The sequence below is a fragment of the Poecilia formosa genome, unplaced genomic scaffold (assembly GCF_000485575.1).
Source record: "Poecilia formosa unplaced genomic scaffold, Poecilia_formosa-5.1.2 Scaffold57, whole genome shotgun sequence".
In the NCBI taxonomy this organism is placed as follows: domain Eukaryota; kingdom Metazoa; phylum Chordata; class Actinopteri; order Cyprinodontiformes; family Poeciliidae; genus Poecilia; species Poecilia formosa.
The window spans coordinates 2,310,852-2,328,655 of NW_006799996.1; the positions used below are offsets into that span (position 1 = coordinate 2,310,852).

At 40.6% G+C, this 17,804-nt stretch overlaps 1 protein-coding gene across 1 annotated transcript in view; it reads left to right on the forward strand.

The window, feature by feature from the left end:
- The window catches only part of plxna2 (plexin A2), a 221,762-nt gene that overhangs the window by 107,832 nt on the left and 96,126 nt on the right, over positions 1–17,804 (forward strand). The window contains exons 5-6 of the mRNA XM_007553638.2: positions 6,954–7,054; positions 17,641–17,764. Of these exons, the coding sequence (XP_007553700.1) occupies positions 6,954–7,054; positions 17,641–17,764 (225 nt within the window). The remainder of the gene's footprint in view (positions 1–6,953; positions 7,055–17,640; positions 17,765–17,804) is intronic.

The following is a 17,804-nucleotide window of genomic DNA, read 5'->3' on the forward strand; positions in this document are numbered from 1 at the left end:
CACTCGGTTACACTGGCCCCTCCCGTGCCTCTCTCTCTTCCTCTCTGCTGGAATGGGTATTGTGTTCATGATCGATGTGCCTCATTCCAGTGACGTGGTATCCTGGCTTACTCTCATTAAAAATGGATAGGTGTAGAAGGAGGGGTCACTGGTGTGTGTGCGCGCTTGTGTGTTTATACATGTTTTAAAGGAGGTGTAGATGACAGGAAGTCCCAGAGGTGTTAGCTGTTTGCCATGCACAGCTCAAGGTTTTGAAGGTTAGAGGGATTGGTGTTGGTGCAGCTAGATGTGGAGGTGTTCCTGAGGTCAGAGCCTTGGCTGTTGCCTTGACGACAGCGTGCAAAGTAGTTTCCTCTCCATTACTGGTGACTGGGATTTTTTTCTCTTCCTATTGCTTTCTCTTTCACTCTGGCTGCTTTGGCACATCTGGCTGCACACACCAGGTCCCATCAGAACCGCGTGCAATGGGCCGTTTCCACTCTGCTCTGTCCTCCTTTATAACTTTTTTCCTTCTTCTCTTCATGCTTAGCCCTCGTGCCCCCATCCATCACAGAGTTACAGTGAGCATGGCTTGGTCTCAGGGCAGCGGGGCACAGGGGCAGGAATTGAGCCACCATTCATTCTCAGGCTCACAGACAAGGGAACAGATGAAAGTCTTCCTTACTTCTCTGTAGTGTGCATACGTTGTCAGACTCTGTTTGTTGCCACTGCGAGAAATTTCGATCTTCCTTTGTGATTTTCTTTTTTCTCCAAGAACCGTTTTAAAAGAAAGGCACACAGGATTTTTTTTTCTATCTAGGAACATATGTCCCCAGGGATTTTATCTTTTTTTTTTTTTTTCCATTCTGTTTTAGAATGGAAAAAAAAAACGCGTTATTGTTGAATGGCTTGATTTTCTCAATAGACAGGAGTTAATTCATGTGGTACATCTAAAACACTGTAGGCTAAGTTCTGCATTCATCATGGTGAACAATAATGCACTTATACCTGGATTTCTATAATTCCTTACCTCCATATTTGTGTCCTGTCAAATATGGCGTCCTGTCTAGGTGTGTAATGTAAACTAAAAAAGAAGGAAGTCCAGTCCCGGTCTCCAAATCAAAGGCAGGAAAACATTTGTCTGCCAAGCAAAGTGGATAATTTACTCACAATAAGTGAAAGTGCTGGCATAAACACCAGGAGCGATTTCAGTGTGAACCAAGACCAAAATAAACAAAAACTGCTATTTTATCAAAAAAGGTTATACAGACACCTGAGCAGAAAAAAAAGGTTCCTCAATATTACATGTCTTACTTTTCATTTCTGATCTGTTTTTTTTTTTTTTTTTGTTAAATTTTGACCTGCATAAAACAGTTTTAGCCAATTCTGATTTTATTTTTAGAACCATATTATACAACAACAGAACTGAATAATATTTTGGTCAAGCGAGTTACCATTAACTCGGAGAGACAGGTTGCATCTTTTAAGCAATCTGTAGTATCTTATATCAGCATTTAGCACTGCTAGCATTACAAAAACACTCTTTGTCTTTTCCTTAGAGAATGACTATCTTTACCTCTGAGATTTACAAAAAGCTGAACAAATTTCCAAATCCAACAGGCTCTGTAATGGAATAAAACAGAACACCAATGCGGTATCCCATTCAGCCTGCCTGTTGTCTGCTGAAAGTTTCTGTATAGCTGAAAGGGATTAAAGTTCATTTAGACTATTTAGACAGTTACAAGTCACTATCAGTTGTAAAAGTTTCCATTTCACAATTCCTAACCATTGATTGTCTCACTGATAAAAGAGGACCTCGTGAAAAACACCTACTGCTTTACTTAATCTCAGTTAATAAGAACTCTGGACTGTATTTTTGCATGAAACTGTAATTTAAAGCCAAGCATTAATGTGGCTATGTACTTTAGCTAAAGAATATTCATTCCTTGGCTACTTGTCAGCTATAATAATGAGATCTGAAGGCTATTCAGACTAACGCTGAAAGAGAGGAAGCTGTTTTAACCCTCAGCTGTCACTCTGTCACCCTGATCGCTCCTGTATGCGACTCCACTGTAGCCTCTGTGGTTGAATAACCCCCTGCGAGGTCAACTCCAGCTGGAATTCTATTAGCATTCATTTAAAAGTAGAGCACAGGGCTTCTCTCTGACAGTGCTAAACTTACAATGTTGTCATCTTTACCATATCTTCCAAAAGTATTTGTACCCCTTAAGCCTTCTTCACTTTTTTTTTTTTTTAGTTTTAGCCATAAACCTCAGTGTTTTATTGGAATATTGTGTGATAGATAGAACAGGGCTTTTCAAATTAAGGGCATGCTTCCCCAGGGGGGACCAGAGTTCTTCAAAGAGGGGGGAGTGCATTGCATTAGGAAAATAAATAAACCAAAAAAAGTAGCTGTAGGCATTAAAGAGGACCAAATACTTGGTGTTTGTGGATGGTTGAGTTTTCAAAGACGACTGTACAAATTGCCTACATTTTCTTTGATAAATTCATTAATTTCCGACACGGATACTTTTAAGTTTGAGCTGATTGGGTGCCAAAGGTATCCACAGCACACCTGTTAGTTTGGTACAAAGTAGCAGTGTGACAGAAGTGCATCCTTGTGACTGGTTGCACCAACTCTCAATCTTATGTGAACACTGTTTCCCACCAAGCAGTCGTACAGATTTATCTTTGCGTGAACATATCTGGCGGACGTCCATATTTAAAAGTATGCAAGGTCACGCATACTTTGAAAATAATTATAAGTGACTTGGAAAGGATATTTGGTTTTCAATTCAATAAAACATTACAAAAGCTGAGAGACTTCTGTTCATGGGAGGTGCTGCAGAGATCCACAGCTCAGGTGGGAGAATGTGTTTATAATACAACTATTATTAATACACTTGACAAAATAAATCCCTTCTGGGAGAGTAGTAGATAATGCAATTGTTGAAAGTAGCCATGAGAAGTCCAGTTTGTAAATCACCACAAACAAACTCATGCATAATGTTTCCTTCACTTCAGTTATACAGTTCTTTATCTTGGGTAATTAAATCCCAATAAAGTGCTACGATAGTTTTGTTGTGACCAAATATGGAAAGTTCCAAGGGGTCAGAATACTTTTCTAAGTGAATGTCTTCTTGGGAAACAGATTCAAAGAAACTGACACCGGCTATCGGATCACATGCAATCCCTCTTTCTCTCTTGAAAACCTAGAAACAACAGTCTGCACATCCGTTACGGCGCTGTGCATGTGTTCATTCAAACACATGCACGCGCAGTGGGAGAAGGGGCTTCATTGTGCAGGCCTGCTGTGATGAGTGACTGTAGCGTGTGCTGGGCAACAGCTGCTGTGTGCCCCTTCCTCAACCAGTCCCCCTCACCTCCACCGCTGACCCTATCTAACCATCATAAAACTCAAAGAAACATAGACCCTTAATACCTAAGGCACACTTTTTCCCCCCATAATGCTGTGTTATTTCAGGGTTCACCTCTTTGCTGCCTTTCTTCTCTTCGATGCGGTTCCCCTTTCTTTCAGCTTGCCAGGTCAGACAGTTCTGTCTGTGTTTACATACAGCTCCATAAGGACCATGAAGACCCCCTGTCCTCACCTCTCCCTGACAGCTGTCTCCACACTGTAACCCTTTCCTCTGGCTGGTCCTCTGTGAAAGTTATACTCTTAAGTTTCGTCAGACTTGTGCATGCTTTTGGGAAGAATCTAACGACTTTCTTTAAGGTGGAGGTAATGAAACTCAAGCAGATGCAAGCTGCTGCTAAAGCTAAGCGCTCTCACATTGGGCTGAGGCTTTGAGCTGTGCGCGCCCACGCACGCCGAGCTGCCGCTTCCCTCACTCAGTCGAGTTTCGTTCTTGGTGGGCTTGTTTGTCATCAGTTGCCGCTTCTGCTGCTGATGTGACCCCCGTCTGCAGCTCATTACAGCGCGCCACCTGTTTGTCCTGAAGCTAGGCAAGACACGCACACAAATGGAGTTTGTTGAAGTGACAGGGGGTTAATATAACAGGAGTCTGCGCGATGCAAGTGCCACATGGACTGTCAAATCCCGACGGTGTCAATGGTTTCCTTTGTCCTCTGGGACCGTCTCTCAGTTGCCGCAGGGTTCAGGGCAGACAGGTGGATGGGTGATGTTGAAGTTTTTGGATGATTGCGGAGACAAAACAAGGAATACTATACAGCCTGGGTCTCGTATAGTTCTCAGTTTTTGGATCCAGCTGACAGGTTTAACAGCCCTCAACTTTTTCAGCGACACTGCAATGGCAGACACATGTTCCAAATTGCGCTGTCAGCTGTTTTTAAACTTGATGAATTACATAGAAGGCCTTGCAAAAGTATTTACACGCCACAAGCCTTGTCTCATTTTGTCACATTACATCCACAAACTGAAATTGATTTAACTTTGGACATTATGTTCACCCAGTATGTGTAATGTACAGTCTTTTAAAGCTACTAAAGGGTGTTACTTGCACCCTTCATTCATTCTCCCACATTTTACAGAGGAGCTTCCAAATGCTGTCAACATCTGCTGTTATTATCCAACAGGACAATATGCAGAAAATTAAGACAGAGCATTGAACATTAATCTGGATTACATCCAGAGATTCCCTTTATTTGTTTATCTGCTGTATTCCTTTTGGTTATTTTGGTGCTTTGTCAGTATGTGTGCAACTCCTGGTCCTGACATGATGAGGTACAATAGTGAGTATGGCTAATGAGTATGACTTGCATGCTTGCATTCAAAGCATGCACAAACATGCACAGATATCATAGACTGAAAAGAACTATGATGTTCTTTCTTCTTTTTCGTCATTATTATTTTACAACAACGTAACTTAAAAACTGATTCCCAGGTTTTGAGTTTTACTGATGGTAAACAGAAACACCATTACTAAAATGAAAGGTATCAAATCAGCTAATGTGGTGTTAGCTTGCGTCAGGATGAAGCCAAATGAGCATTTACTTCATTTTATATTGCTGAAACACATTCCGTCAATGGATTTTTTCCAGCCTTAATAAACTAGTAAACTTTACTTTTCTAACATAATTTCCTTCTGCTTCTCCAAACTCAGTGGTATATAACTTCTATATTTTCTGATCTAAACTCTGTGTGAAATTAAACATAAAATAATTTATCTAACATGGCACTGAATAAAAGTCAAAGTTATCTTGGAAAAAGCTATTTTTTGCAACAACCAACAAAGTTTCACCAATCATTGAATCATCAGTTATCTATAGGAACTGTAAGAACATATAAAAACACCATCATATATATTTTTTGTCTCCTTGTGAGCAGTCATTCCTTATTTATGTTAGGAGAAGTCACACCATGTGTGAGAGGGTACTTGCTTTAAAACTAAGTTTTACTCATATTTTTTGAAAACATAGAAATAGTGCTGCATCCTTTACTAGCAAGTTATCACAGTTTACATGGCAGCATTAAAAATCAGGAATGCCCATGTGTACATCCCACCTAGTACAAAGCACTCACTGAGGGATGAGAGTATGTTGTGTAGCAGCTGAAAATAGGCTGTGGATCACACAGCTGACTCACATTCTCAGTGTTTGGCTACCTGAGGTGATGTGTGCTTGGTATTTTTCTCCTGTTGTTTTCACATACAGTACAGTGTGGAAACTCTTCTGTATTTTCATGTAAGTAAAAATGTCTGTCCTTTAAAGTAATAGGATAAGCAGAAGGATTATTGTTCATTAAGTGAATGCAGACCGGTTGTCCTGTTTGGATTAGTGGGTCATGGTTGACATGAGATGTTTCTTTTAGTCTGAACCACCTCAGATGTATTCCTGTTGACATTTTGTTTGCTATGTAGCTAAGTTACACTTTTTGAAAAAAATAGAGCTTCAGCTCTTGACACGTTTCTTCCAATCAAGTCTCCACATCTGTCATCGCTCGTCCATGTGTGGGCGTATTTGCACAGGATCTGTGGAGGTGGACTGTCGCCCCTGGGGCACACAGACGTCCACTGATGGCAGAGAAACCTCCTTTTTTTAGCCAAATTGTCCCAGCTGCTTACAGCTGTTTCCATGGTTTGAGTTAAGTACAACAATTGACATCATCCCAAAAAAAAAAAAAAAAAAAAAAGTCAGACTTCCTTGCACCAGGTTATTGGTAATCATTGGATTTTATGTTTTTTTATGTGTTTAGATATTTTCTGTCTGATAAAATATGTTGTGTTGAGTTGACCATGAATGAGGCTTTTTCATGTATCATCGCAGAGTGTTTGGTCAGATAAGAGGGAGACTGAGCTTTCTAGCAACAAAGTCCCAGTGAGGTTTAGCAAGACACATTTTAAGTTTGTGATGTTGGACCTTTTGTCCTGACATCCATTCCAAACAAACAGTTTTCATGTAGACAGTGTGTGTTGAGAATGGATAATTCCAAGATTCCAATTTATGCTATCTTATTGTTTATTAGTAAAGTTTTTTTTTATTTTCTTTTTACCTCTATTGTGATCTGTCTCACTGTATGTGGTGACAAATTAAATGTGGATTCAGCCCAGTGGCTTCCAATCCCATTTTGAAGAGTGGCAAAAAGAAATAGACTTCTGTCATATTTGCACTTAAAGGAAAGTGTAAATATGAAGTCATGGGTTATTGAATGTATTTTGTAATTTTTGTTAACCTTAAAAAATGCTTCGCTTTCATTCATTGTCATATAAATTGTTTGGATTTTCAGCTATTGTGTCCCCAGGGATTTTGCTAAAAATATTTCTCAACGTTGAATTTTTCCTCCTCTGAATAAATGTACTTGTATTGACAAGTTGATTAAAGATTTATTTGATCAGCCTGTTAAAGATTATTTTAAGGTCTTCTATACTTTTTTTGATCAGGTCTGACAATAGATGTTTGGAGCATTGTTATGCCTTGTAAGAACAAATTGCATTGATTTTCTTTGGACTAAAAAGTAAATACTTTATCTCAAAGACGTCCTGTTTTATTCACAGGTTACCCAGGTTCCTATTGAATCCTGTGAGCAGTATGGGACCTGTGGAGAGTGTCTGAGCTCCGGAGATCCCCACTGTGGCTGGTGTGTCCTGCATAATATGTAAGTATCCACCAGTCACCGTCATATTTGTATGGAAATTCCTCTTCCTGGAAGATTTAGCTTGACGTCTCTATTTAAGTGTTCTGAAGTTTTCCCTCACAGAGAGCATAAAGGTTATTTGTCTCAACATTTATTTCAGATTTAATGGAGCTTGAGAAAAGCAGACAGCTCCAGCCTGGAAATGGACAGCTGCTGCCTCAGAGGTGCAGAGCTGGTTTAAAGCTACTTTAGCAGCTGTGTAGGTTCACACCGCTCTGACATGGTTTTTAAAGAAAGTGATCTCATTCAGTTTATAAAACTATTTCAGTTTCTAAAAAAACAAGATGTAGAAGACTTATAGAGATGTCCACTTTAACAACTTGTCATCCACAGAAGTCTGAACAGTGAGAAAGTTTGGGGTCTATACCTCCTGCTTCAAGGATAAGCATAACAGCCATGAGTGACACCTGCTGGGGCTGAACACTTACTACAAGAAAACTGATCTTAGGCATCCATGCGAAAGACAAAAAATGGCTATAGTAGATAACCATGTGTTTGATATGCAGATTGAAAAATACTATTGATGCATTTTTATATTTACATTTAGATTATGAAATCATGAAAAAAGGGACATGAAGTAAATTTAACACAGCAGTAAAACAGTCATTGTTTATGTTCCTCTTTGTCTCTAGCATGCAGAGATTCTATTAGCTGCTCCGTCTTAAATCCATTGCTTACACCCCCCCACTCCTACCCAGGTAGAGCTGGATATTTGCGTGTGTCACAGTGGCGCTGCAATTATCATTATCGTGATGGCGGGCCTGGCAAAGTGCACTTAAAGTAATTTACACCACTCTGAAGCCGGGACAGGACAAATAATTGGCTGCCGACAAGGTAATTCAGCATGAGCCTGCAAAGGAACGGGTGAGGCTGACTGAAGCGCTGTATTCCCTTCAGCGCTGCGTGCCTTCACACAGAGATCATTTACCACAACACGACCCTCCATGCGAGGTTGTTAATCACATGCTTTTGTGTAGGTGTGGCAGGGACCGGAATGATTCAAGTCCAAGGGAATCTGAATCCGCTGCGTGGAAACGGCGTCTGGATGCTAAGTGCTGAACAGGCTTAGGAACTGCCTCTGTGACAGGGAAACATCTGTTTTATGTGTGTGCAGGTTCTCGTGCAAACATGCGCCGGGTTTGAGTACGAATGTGTGTATGCAGGCATTGTGTGCGGGGTCAGTTTTGGTGTACAATTATAAGCGCTTGTGGATTGTACTGTGGGGAGAAAAGGTCAGCACCCTGATTTACGTTAGATCAGCCATCTGTTCGCTCAATAACGGGAACCTTTGTGCCACCTGTCTCTAGTCCTAATCTCCCTTTCTCCATCCTGACCCTGCACCGAATGTGGCAGGACCCCTGTCAGCTCCAGCAGAGTTACAGCAGGGAGGAAATAAAGTTACTGGAAGAATAGGAAGCTTTTATGGAGCTCCATTAGGTTGGACCCATAGACATTACCATGTGTGCAACAGCTGTGGTCTTCATTAATAACTTGAATTCACGTCTTCAGCTTTTACACGATGAATGTTCATTAAAAAACTAATAATTCTTCAAAACCATATGTTCTAAATAGACATGTGTTTCTAGATTATAAAATGAGCAGCAGAGTTCTTATCACTATGATATAAGTTAGGCTTAATGTTGAGGGGAACGGAGAAACGTATGCTGAGCCGTCGTAACATTATCAATCTTGGTTGCACTTCTTCTGTTCTGGCATCCATCTTGTACATTGTGGCGTAAAGCTAGTAAATCCTTAAAATGTTTGTTTAAAGATGCTATGTTTTATATCCCTATCAAAAGCTGACCAAAAAAGTCAGTCATTTATGGAAAACTGAAAACAGTATTATTATTTTTATATAAAATAACACCCCATCCTTACAGGAATGTGTTCTTTTCTAAAATTGCAATGTTTTCACCCATTTGTTCCCTTTTTCCAAATGGAATTGACATTTTTGTTTGTTGATTTTTTTAAATGAGTTCCAGGGTAAAAATTTAACCCTCAAATACATGCAAAAAGTGAAAATGCCTCCTTTATTAAAACACTGACATATTAGCTGAACCTTTAAAGTGCTGCTCAGATATGATAAGCAGTTAGCATCTTTCTTGGAGTAGTTAACTTTTTCATTAGAAAGGTAATCAGGCTGGAAATGCTTTACGTTTCCCTTTACTTGGTTGGATTTCTCACCAAATTTAGAATACTTTGCTTATTGTTGGTAACTCATTGACTTCCCACAAGCACTCCATCTAACCCCGTTTCACAAAATAAATAAATAAATGCAAGTTGTTGTACGTGCTTGCTATTTGGTTCAATAATTATTTTCTTTGTAATGAAAAGTCAATTTCCCTTTGACTGGATTTTATTTAGACGACATAAAGTGGCTTTGAAGTGACTAGCATGTCTTACTGCAATCATCTCTGTGGCAATATTTCCCAACAAAAGTATTTTTTGAGTGAGTGGCAAAAAATGTCTCAAATGAGTTTGTGAAATAGTGTTAATAACTAAAAAGGCTAGATAAATGTGCAATAAAACTAAGAATAGAAGGACGTGCCAAAGACTGCCAGGAGTAAAAAAAAGCAGCTGCATCCTTCTTGTGAAGAGCTCCCGACGCCCCACTCACCCAAAATTACATTTCTCCCCAGCCGTTGTGCTATCCACAGCTGTGGTGGCTGCTGATTCCTTCAGCCCCCCACTCCTCCCTCACACCAACCTAAAGCCATTGTTGATTTTATAAAATTATCTGTCCCTGTTCCTCCAATTTTTGTGCCTCCTTCCAAGCCCCTTTGTGAAACTGTAGGTTCTAAGCTATGCCACTCATCCCATCTCCGCTTGGCGCAGCGCAGCTTCCATTTAGGTCTCTCTCTTCCCTCTGGAGTCGGCTCTCTGACGCTCCAGAGATGGTTGGCTTGCCACACATAAATGCCCCGCTCTTTGATCACCCTCATTTTTCCTCCTGCAGCTGCCATCTGCAATATCCATCCTCTATTCCTCTAAACCCTTGTTGTGTCCTGTATGCCTTTCTTCTGTATGTGCGTGCATGTTCATTGAAATGCGGCATTGTGAGGTTGCTAATTAGGAACATGGAAGGACATTAGTTTGATTTGAGAGGAAGATGAGGTGAGAATTTGGGGTTGCTGACCAAGAACTGGCATCTTGGTTTTATCTGTCGTTCTATTTTAATCCAGTGTGGTTTGAGCCTCCCAAAGTCCTTTAATTACCAGCAGCTGCTAGGCATCCTCTGAATGCGAGAAGAATGAGACGGCAGAAGAAGGGGCGGTGGGACTGGGGGGGGGTAAGAATGAGGAGAAAAGAATGTGAGAGAGGGGAGAGGGTGTTTGATGCTGCACACTCATCGGCCCACAAAACGGCGCTGCATTTTGATTGCAGCTCAAAGGGCACTCATCATCTTGAGCGCTCTTCAGCCGCAGTCCCGTGAATGTTTAGTTCAGCCTCCATCTGACCGCTGTCCAAAAAACACGGACTTATGCTGATGCTCCCCTCCTCCCCAGAGGGCTTTTTTCTCCCTCTGCCTGCATCTCGTCACTATTGGATTAGCTGTCTAATCATGGCCAAAAGAAGCTTTTCTATCTAAGATTGTCCCACATCTCTGTTCTGTCTCCGTTCTCTTGACTTGCTCCTTTAATGCGAGAGAGTATGACTGGCTTTGTTCAGATTTGTCAGGATTAGCAGCAAGTCTGACTTCAGTCCAAGAGGGCTCCAGTGTCGAGGTCAAAGGATGCACAGCAGAGAAAGTTTGCCAAAAACAAACAAGTGCATGATTAATTGTAGTGTTAAATAAATTATGTTGATCATATATATACATGTTTGCCACACACACACAAACATGAGTTACAAGTTCATTGTAGTTTAAAATGATGCCAGGCCATCTTTTCCACTTATAACGGCTTCAGTTTTTCTAGAAAGGCTTTCCCCAACATTTAGGTGTATGTTGATGGGAATATTTGGCTTTTTGTTCAAAACTGCTTTTGTAAGGTCAGACACTGATGCTGGACGAGAGCAGTCATCCAACACTTTGCATTTTACCTTGTGGTGTAAGGCTTTGATACAGCAGCTTATTCACAGACATCCATTGGATGAAGCCCCATACACACTGTTTCTGTAGAAGTCTGCAGATATAAACTCTGCAAACATTTACCATTCTGTACACTGTGCACCAGTTTGTGATTTAAATGCTCTCATTTAAGTTGTTTCCCCTTTGTTATGATACTAACAATTAACTGTAGAATATTTAGTTGCAAAAAACTTTCACATCTGGACATTTTGGACGGGTGGCATCTGACCATGGCACCATGCAGGAATTCTTAGAGCTGCTCGGAGCAGTGACTCGTTCTTTCACAAATGTCTGTGTCCACAGCCTGCATGTCTATCTGGGTTTACACAGCTGTGGCCACTGAAGTGATTAGAACACCCAATTTAAAGCGAATGAATCTGTGAGCCAAAAACTGCTGGTAATGTAGTTTATGTGAAATCAGGTTGTCATGAGTGTGACAGCTTTGAGGTGTTAGTGTAGCATCTGCCAACAGAGTGAGTCAGCATTTGAAGGATGTGGGAAAAATGCTGCTAAACTGTGTTTTTAACCGTTTGTCTCCTTAGGTTTTATATATCGTCTTTAAAAAGTATTGCTCCCCCTTTAGCTTCCTGAAATTTCATCATCAAACAACAAACATCGTTTTTTAGTTGTACTGCGGCTTTACTAGACAAAACCAACAAAAAGTAGATCATAATTAATAGAAGAAAACAAATACATAGTTTTTGTTCTTTGCAGGTAAATGTCTTCAAAATATGACGTGTGTATGTATAATTAGCTCCGTTTGTTTTAGTTACAAAACCTTATACGTAGCATTACTAACCTGCACATCAACCTCACTTTTTTTGTTATCTGTCGCCACGGTTTCTAGAAAAAGCAGTAATTAAAAAGTTAAGAAAAGCTGGAAAACTGGACCCACGATTTGTCTCCATAACAACCATCTATTTCAAGGTTTTTGTACACATCCTTACCAGGGATGTCAACAAATTTGGAGCTCGTCATTAACATATTCACTCTGTCACAAATTATACACTTGTACAATCACAGACCCTGAACTTATATCATGTCAGTTTAAAAAGAGGCAACATTGTCACCTTAAATCTAGTAAAAACTTGTAAAAAATCAGCATGAATAGATGTAGAAAATAATATTTCCATCACATTCAACTGTTACTTTTAACCTTCATCCTTTCTGTGCAGCACAGGACAGAAAAAAGCAGCATATCATTTGAAAACACTGAGATCTAGCTGGAGATCAAGTCCAGATGCTTGGAAACAAAAGGGTTGGTCTGACTTCTCCACCTGGTTATCAACAGGATTTGCCAAAGCCACACGACTCGAATTCCATTATTTTAATGAGCTTATAACAGCTCTTCATGGCTGTTGCTCCAAGCTGTTGTTGGCTAAGATAACAAGATTACAATAAAAATGAGAACTTGTTGGATCAACAAAACACAAACATTTTATTCTGGTTCTTGGCTGCGTATAGATAACACCTTATCTTTTGCAAGTGATTTTCTGTGATAGGTAGAGGAAACTAAAGTAAAGAGAAACTCAACATGAATGGTGTGGGTGACGCATTAAACGATTGTTCAATAAAATCTAAATTAAGTACAAATTGTAGAAATCAAGTTTTATTTCTTTTCCAGCACCTTGTTTTTCCGGATTATGTATGTATTTCAAGCAATATGTTGATCACAGTGCTACAGTACAATTTATGTCAAGCATAACATCCCCTCTAATTTGGCAGTGGCAACAACAATTAACCCAGCGGTGAAAATGGCTGCTTCAGTCCATTGTAAATGTGGGGCTGTGTATCTAATGGCCACCTCATCAGCTAAAGCCTCGAGTTAGCAGACAGGGGGAGGCCACATCCATCTTCCCAATGGAGCCTAATGAGATATTGATCACAAACATGCAGTTCCATCAATATTTCTATAGATTCCTCGCACGTAGAGCTGGTACTCGGCAGCAGTACTGTACATGTGGGCAGGTGACATAAAATACAGTTAAAGACCGTAAAAGCCCAGTGTGTTGGTGGGTCTGTTACATGCTGCTGTTCATTTTAAGAGGCTTCCACGCCTGCTCTGCTGCTTTCTTTCTGTGCTCTTCTCTCTTTTCTCACTCAAGACAGCTTAAGGCGCGATGCAGAGCGCTGAGCGCCAGCGCTCTTAGTTATTCTGTTTCCCTCATGAACCTTTGCCTTTAAAGGACTCCTGGCCTGCGTAAACCCAGCATGTGAACGAACAGCTCAGGGTGTCTGTATATATAGGCGGACTCAGTTTACACTACAGTACTCGCAATGGGATATTGGAGATGATGTGAATTGATTGTGGCCTTGCCGTGCGCAGGGTGTCCTGTGGGCCCCATCCTGCAGTGACATCATCAGTGAGAACAGTACACAGTCACAGAGCTGAGGCTGCTGTTTTAACCCCGGCATGAGCTCCGGCCTGCGACCTGCACGCTCCTCTGTGTCACCTCAACTGTTGGTCTTAGTCAGGCTGTGGTTTCTAATTTAAAATCCTGTTTTAATTGCTTAACTTTTCCTTCTTTCTGTCTTCATTCATTATTTCTTTCCTGTTGTTTACCCCTTTCCTCATTTATTCATTGTTAAATTCTATCTTTTGTGTCTTACTTTATCAATTATGTTTCTTCCCCTCCTTTCGCTACTGTTCCTTTTCCCACGTTCCTTTGGTCCTTAATTTTTCATTCTTTCTTTCCTTCCTCCCTTTCCTGATATTTTTCCTTCCTGCCTTACATTGTGTTTTTCCCTTCCTTTCTTCCTTCCCTCATTATTTCCTCCATGTTTTGGTTCCTTCTTTACTTTTGTTTATTCCTTCCTGAAATCCTTCCTTATTTTCTTCCATATGTCTCATCTTTACTTTTTTTTTATCATTTTCAGTCCAATTGCATCTTTTCCTTCTTTACTTTTTGTTCCTCCCTGCTTGATTCCATTTTTTTATTCCTTGCTTTTTTTCCCTTGATTTCCTCTCTGGTTTCTGAGTTGTGAGCTCCTACTCCCCACCACCCCTCCATAAACACACACACACACACGCACACACACACACACACACACACACACACACACACATTTAGAAAACCATACTTCTGAGGTCTAAGCGCTTAGTGGGGACTAAAGCGATCGATCCCCTCCATCCTCCCAACAGTACACCTTCCCTACAGGCAAACCATCTCCATTGGGCTGTCATTTTCCTCTCTACGTGGCATTTTTTCCCGTTTCTGTGTGGAGGTATGGAGGGGTTTTTTATGGCTCCACTTCTGTCCTCTCCTCCTGTTTTTAAACATGGTGTTCACAGCAAGAGCAGCAATCACACAGACCTTCACACTTTTACTGACGTCCTCAGTCTTAAGGGGAGGGGAGAGAGGGAGAGGAGGGATAGATAGAAGAGCAAAATCTTTACCCTGCTTTCAAGGCAGCGGTGTGTGTATGCAAGCATATGTGCAAAGGTTTGTGTTACAGTGCGAAGGATTAAGTGGAAGGTGCTGCATGCGTTTATGTGAGCAGGAAGATGCTTGGATGTTTTTAGGCAATTTTTCCTTCCAATGTTGTGTTTCAAGACATGTTTTTTTTTGTTTTTGTTTTTTTGTTTTTTTTATAACTATAAATAAGAATAGGATGCAAACCATATCTTGGTTGGGCTATTTCTGTCTTTATGCAGCGTAGAAAGAGGTTTTACATATATATACCTCTTTCTTCTATTTTCCAGTAGCAAATGTAAACCAATCTTGGCTTCAGTGAAGTCATAGGGCTGTAATAATACTCACTGCTCCTGTGTGTTACATATTTTGTCTCGTTTCACAAGAAATTTTAATATTCAGTTTGAGGTTTTAGTTTGGGATAGAGCAAAGTAGTTCATAACAGTAAAGTAGAAGAAAATGTGATACCTTGTTTTCAATTTTCTTTTTAAAAAGAACGGTATACAAAGTGAGGTATTTAGTAAAACACCTCTTCATAATATGTGGTTTATACCATTCAGTTAGTCATGTAAAAATGAATTGAATATGTCATTACTGCAATCTTACCAACTCATAACTTACTGGTCAGTCAGGAGAGCATCTATCAGAGAAACAACCGAGGGGCTTCAGGTAATTCTGGATGAGCTGCAGAGATCTACAACTCACAAGGGAGAATCTGTTGATTGGACAACAGTTGTTTTGTAAACTCCACAAGACTTTGAAAGTTTTATTGACAAAAATCTGACTTCCCTTTAGCAATTTACAACTGGCCACATGGGTAACATGGACCACAAAGTTATTCTGTTGATTTTTTTATTTTATTTTATTTTTTTTAAACAAGGAAAACATTTAAGGGATATACAAAACCCTGCGCATCTCTATGGAGGAAGCTACTTCAGCACCATGGACAGGGCTTTGATGTAACAACATCAGGGTCAACTGCTTCTAGCTTTTACTGCAGGGAAAGAAAAATATTTACTGCTTATTACATGGAATGGACTGGGTGAAGTGGCAGTGTGTGTGGAGAAGTGACGGTCTGTGTTTGAGCACACATGCACGGAATGCAGTGATGAAACGCTAAGCATCAGTGAGGAAACTGAGTGACAGGCCAGACCCAGACTGGAAGATAATAGATTGTACTGGGGTTGGTGGAGTGGAGGGGGATAGTGGGGGGGAATATGAGGAAGCCAGGACTGTCGTCAACACGCTGTGGCACACTCTTCAGCTAATGAGGGAGGCAAAGGGGTCAGCTTCTAACTACACAAAGATAATGACCGTCTCCAGAAACCATGGCAACAGCAGCCATCCTGCACGTCTCCCACCCCCGCCGCCTCACCCCTCTCGCTGCGCTCTCATCTTACTTCACCCCACTGAAACGATTTTTTTTTTCTTTTTTCCAGAAAAAATAAAATAAAATCTCACATTGTGGAAAATCAATGCAGAGCTTTTTGTGCCTTAATGACAGGCCAGGATTTGCATCTGTACCTATACAGCATTGGAGACATGCATAAAACATGGTGCCACAGCCCACACCTGAAAGCGCATTAAGTATAATTTTCTGCTGCTATTGTGGATTTAAAAAAACCAAAAGCACCTTGTTGCAGGCAGAGTAACACCTTGTCTAAGAAAAGGCGTACTAATTTCAACTTGTGAAAGGGAAAGAGAAAAGTGAAAGACGTAAGCAGATAATGGGGAGAGAGGCATAAGCTAAATACAGCAGACATGGAGTCAAACGTGTTCACTGAACAGGAGAGAGAACTTTTAAAAAGTCTTATTTAAAGGCAAAAAAATCAGTTACATAAGAAGGGAAATAAGAAGCCAGGTAATCATTTCTCCATTTTTCCCGAAGGAATACTCTACATAAGAGCGTTTATGCATGTGCATGACTTTGTGTGTGTGTGTGTGTGTGTGGGGGGGTGTGTGTGTGTGTGTGTGCGTGCGTGTGCGTGTGTGTGTGTGCGTGTTCATGTGTGAGCTTTGCTGTGCCTGAGTCTGCTTCAACTTCTGACAACATAATTACACACAGAGGCTCGGGATGAAGATGTAGCTTAGTCTGTCTGTGTGAGACTGTGTGGTTAAGGAGCATGATACGAGCCCTAACACACGCCAACACACGCACTCACACACTCGCAGGAGTACATTAGCACCGTGGACAACGGCTGACCCATCAGAGTCCAATTAAGGCTGCTGTGACCAGTCAGCCAGTTAGCCAAACGCCAACACTGCTGGGTTGGTTGACGATAGAGAGCTTTTGGTGTAACGGTGTGGAAGGAGCACTCAGTTTTAATGGGAAGGAGGAGGCAGACTTTTAATGAGAGATGTAGCTGTGTCGTTTGCTTCTTGATGCCCTGTCTGGCCATTAGGAGCTCTTACGACAAAGCACCTTTCAATTTACACTAGTTAAGTCTGCAAATTTATTCTTTGATTGATGGATCAGTCCTTGGGTGCATAGATCATTGCAGCTCAGTTATGGATTGTAAAACTATTGATTCTGCTTGAACGTTCTCACTTCATGTCAAGTTACAAGCAATAAACGTCGGTGTATGTTACTGAGATTTTATGTGATACGTCAAGAAAATTTAAAGTATAAAATTGGGAAGTGGAAACGAAGGATGCTTTGAGTTATTTGCACAAATATAATTCTGGAAAGTGTGGGATGCATTTGTATTCACATCCCTTTAGTCGATGCTTAAAGGTAAATGAAACTTTTACTTCAGTAACCATTTTTCTATTCCAGTTTTTTTCTTTGATTTATTTCATTCATTTACAGTTTGAAATGGACACGTTACAAAATGTATACAGATGTTTTGAATGAAAAGGAGTAGTTTATAGAAAAGAATCTTGGTCTAAAAGTCAATTTACTTTTACTATGCCATAAGCAACTAAGCATTAACCATCCATATTAATTTTAATGACACCTTCTTATTTACCTTCTTATTTAGCAATTTTCTTTTCTCAGCCTTACTTATTTAATTGTAGTGTCAAAAACAAGGCAAATAAACAAATGTCTTTTTTTCCCCATCCAGATGCTCTCAAAGGAATCGATGTGAGCGTGCAGACGAGCCGTATCGTTTCGCCGCCTCTCTCAGCCAGTGTGTGAAGGCCACCGTCTTTCCCGACAGCATTGCAGTGTCCGAGCCTAGCGTGCCTGTAAGTTTACTCACATTCCCGTGCACTGTGCATATAAATG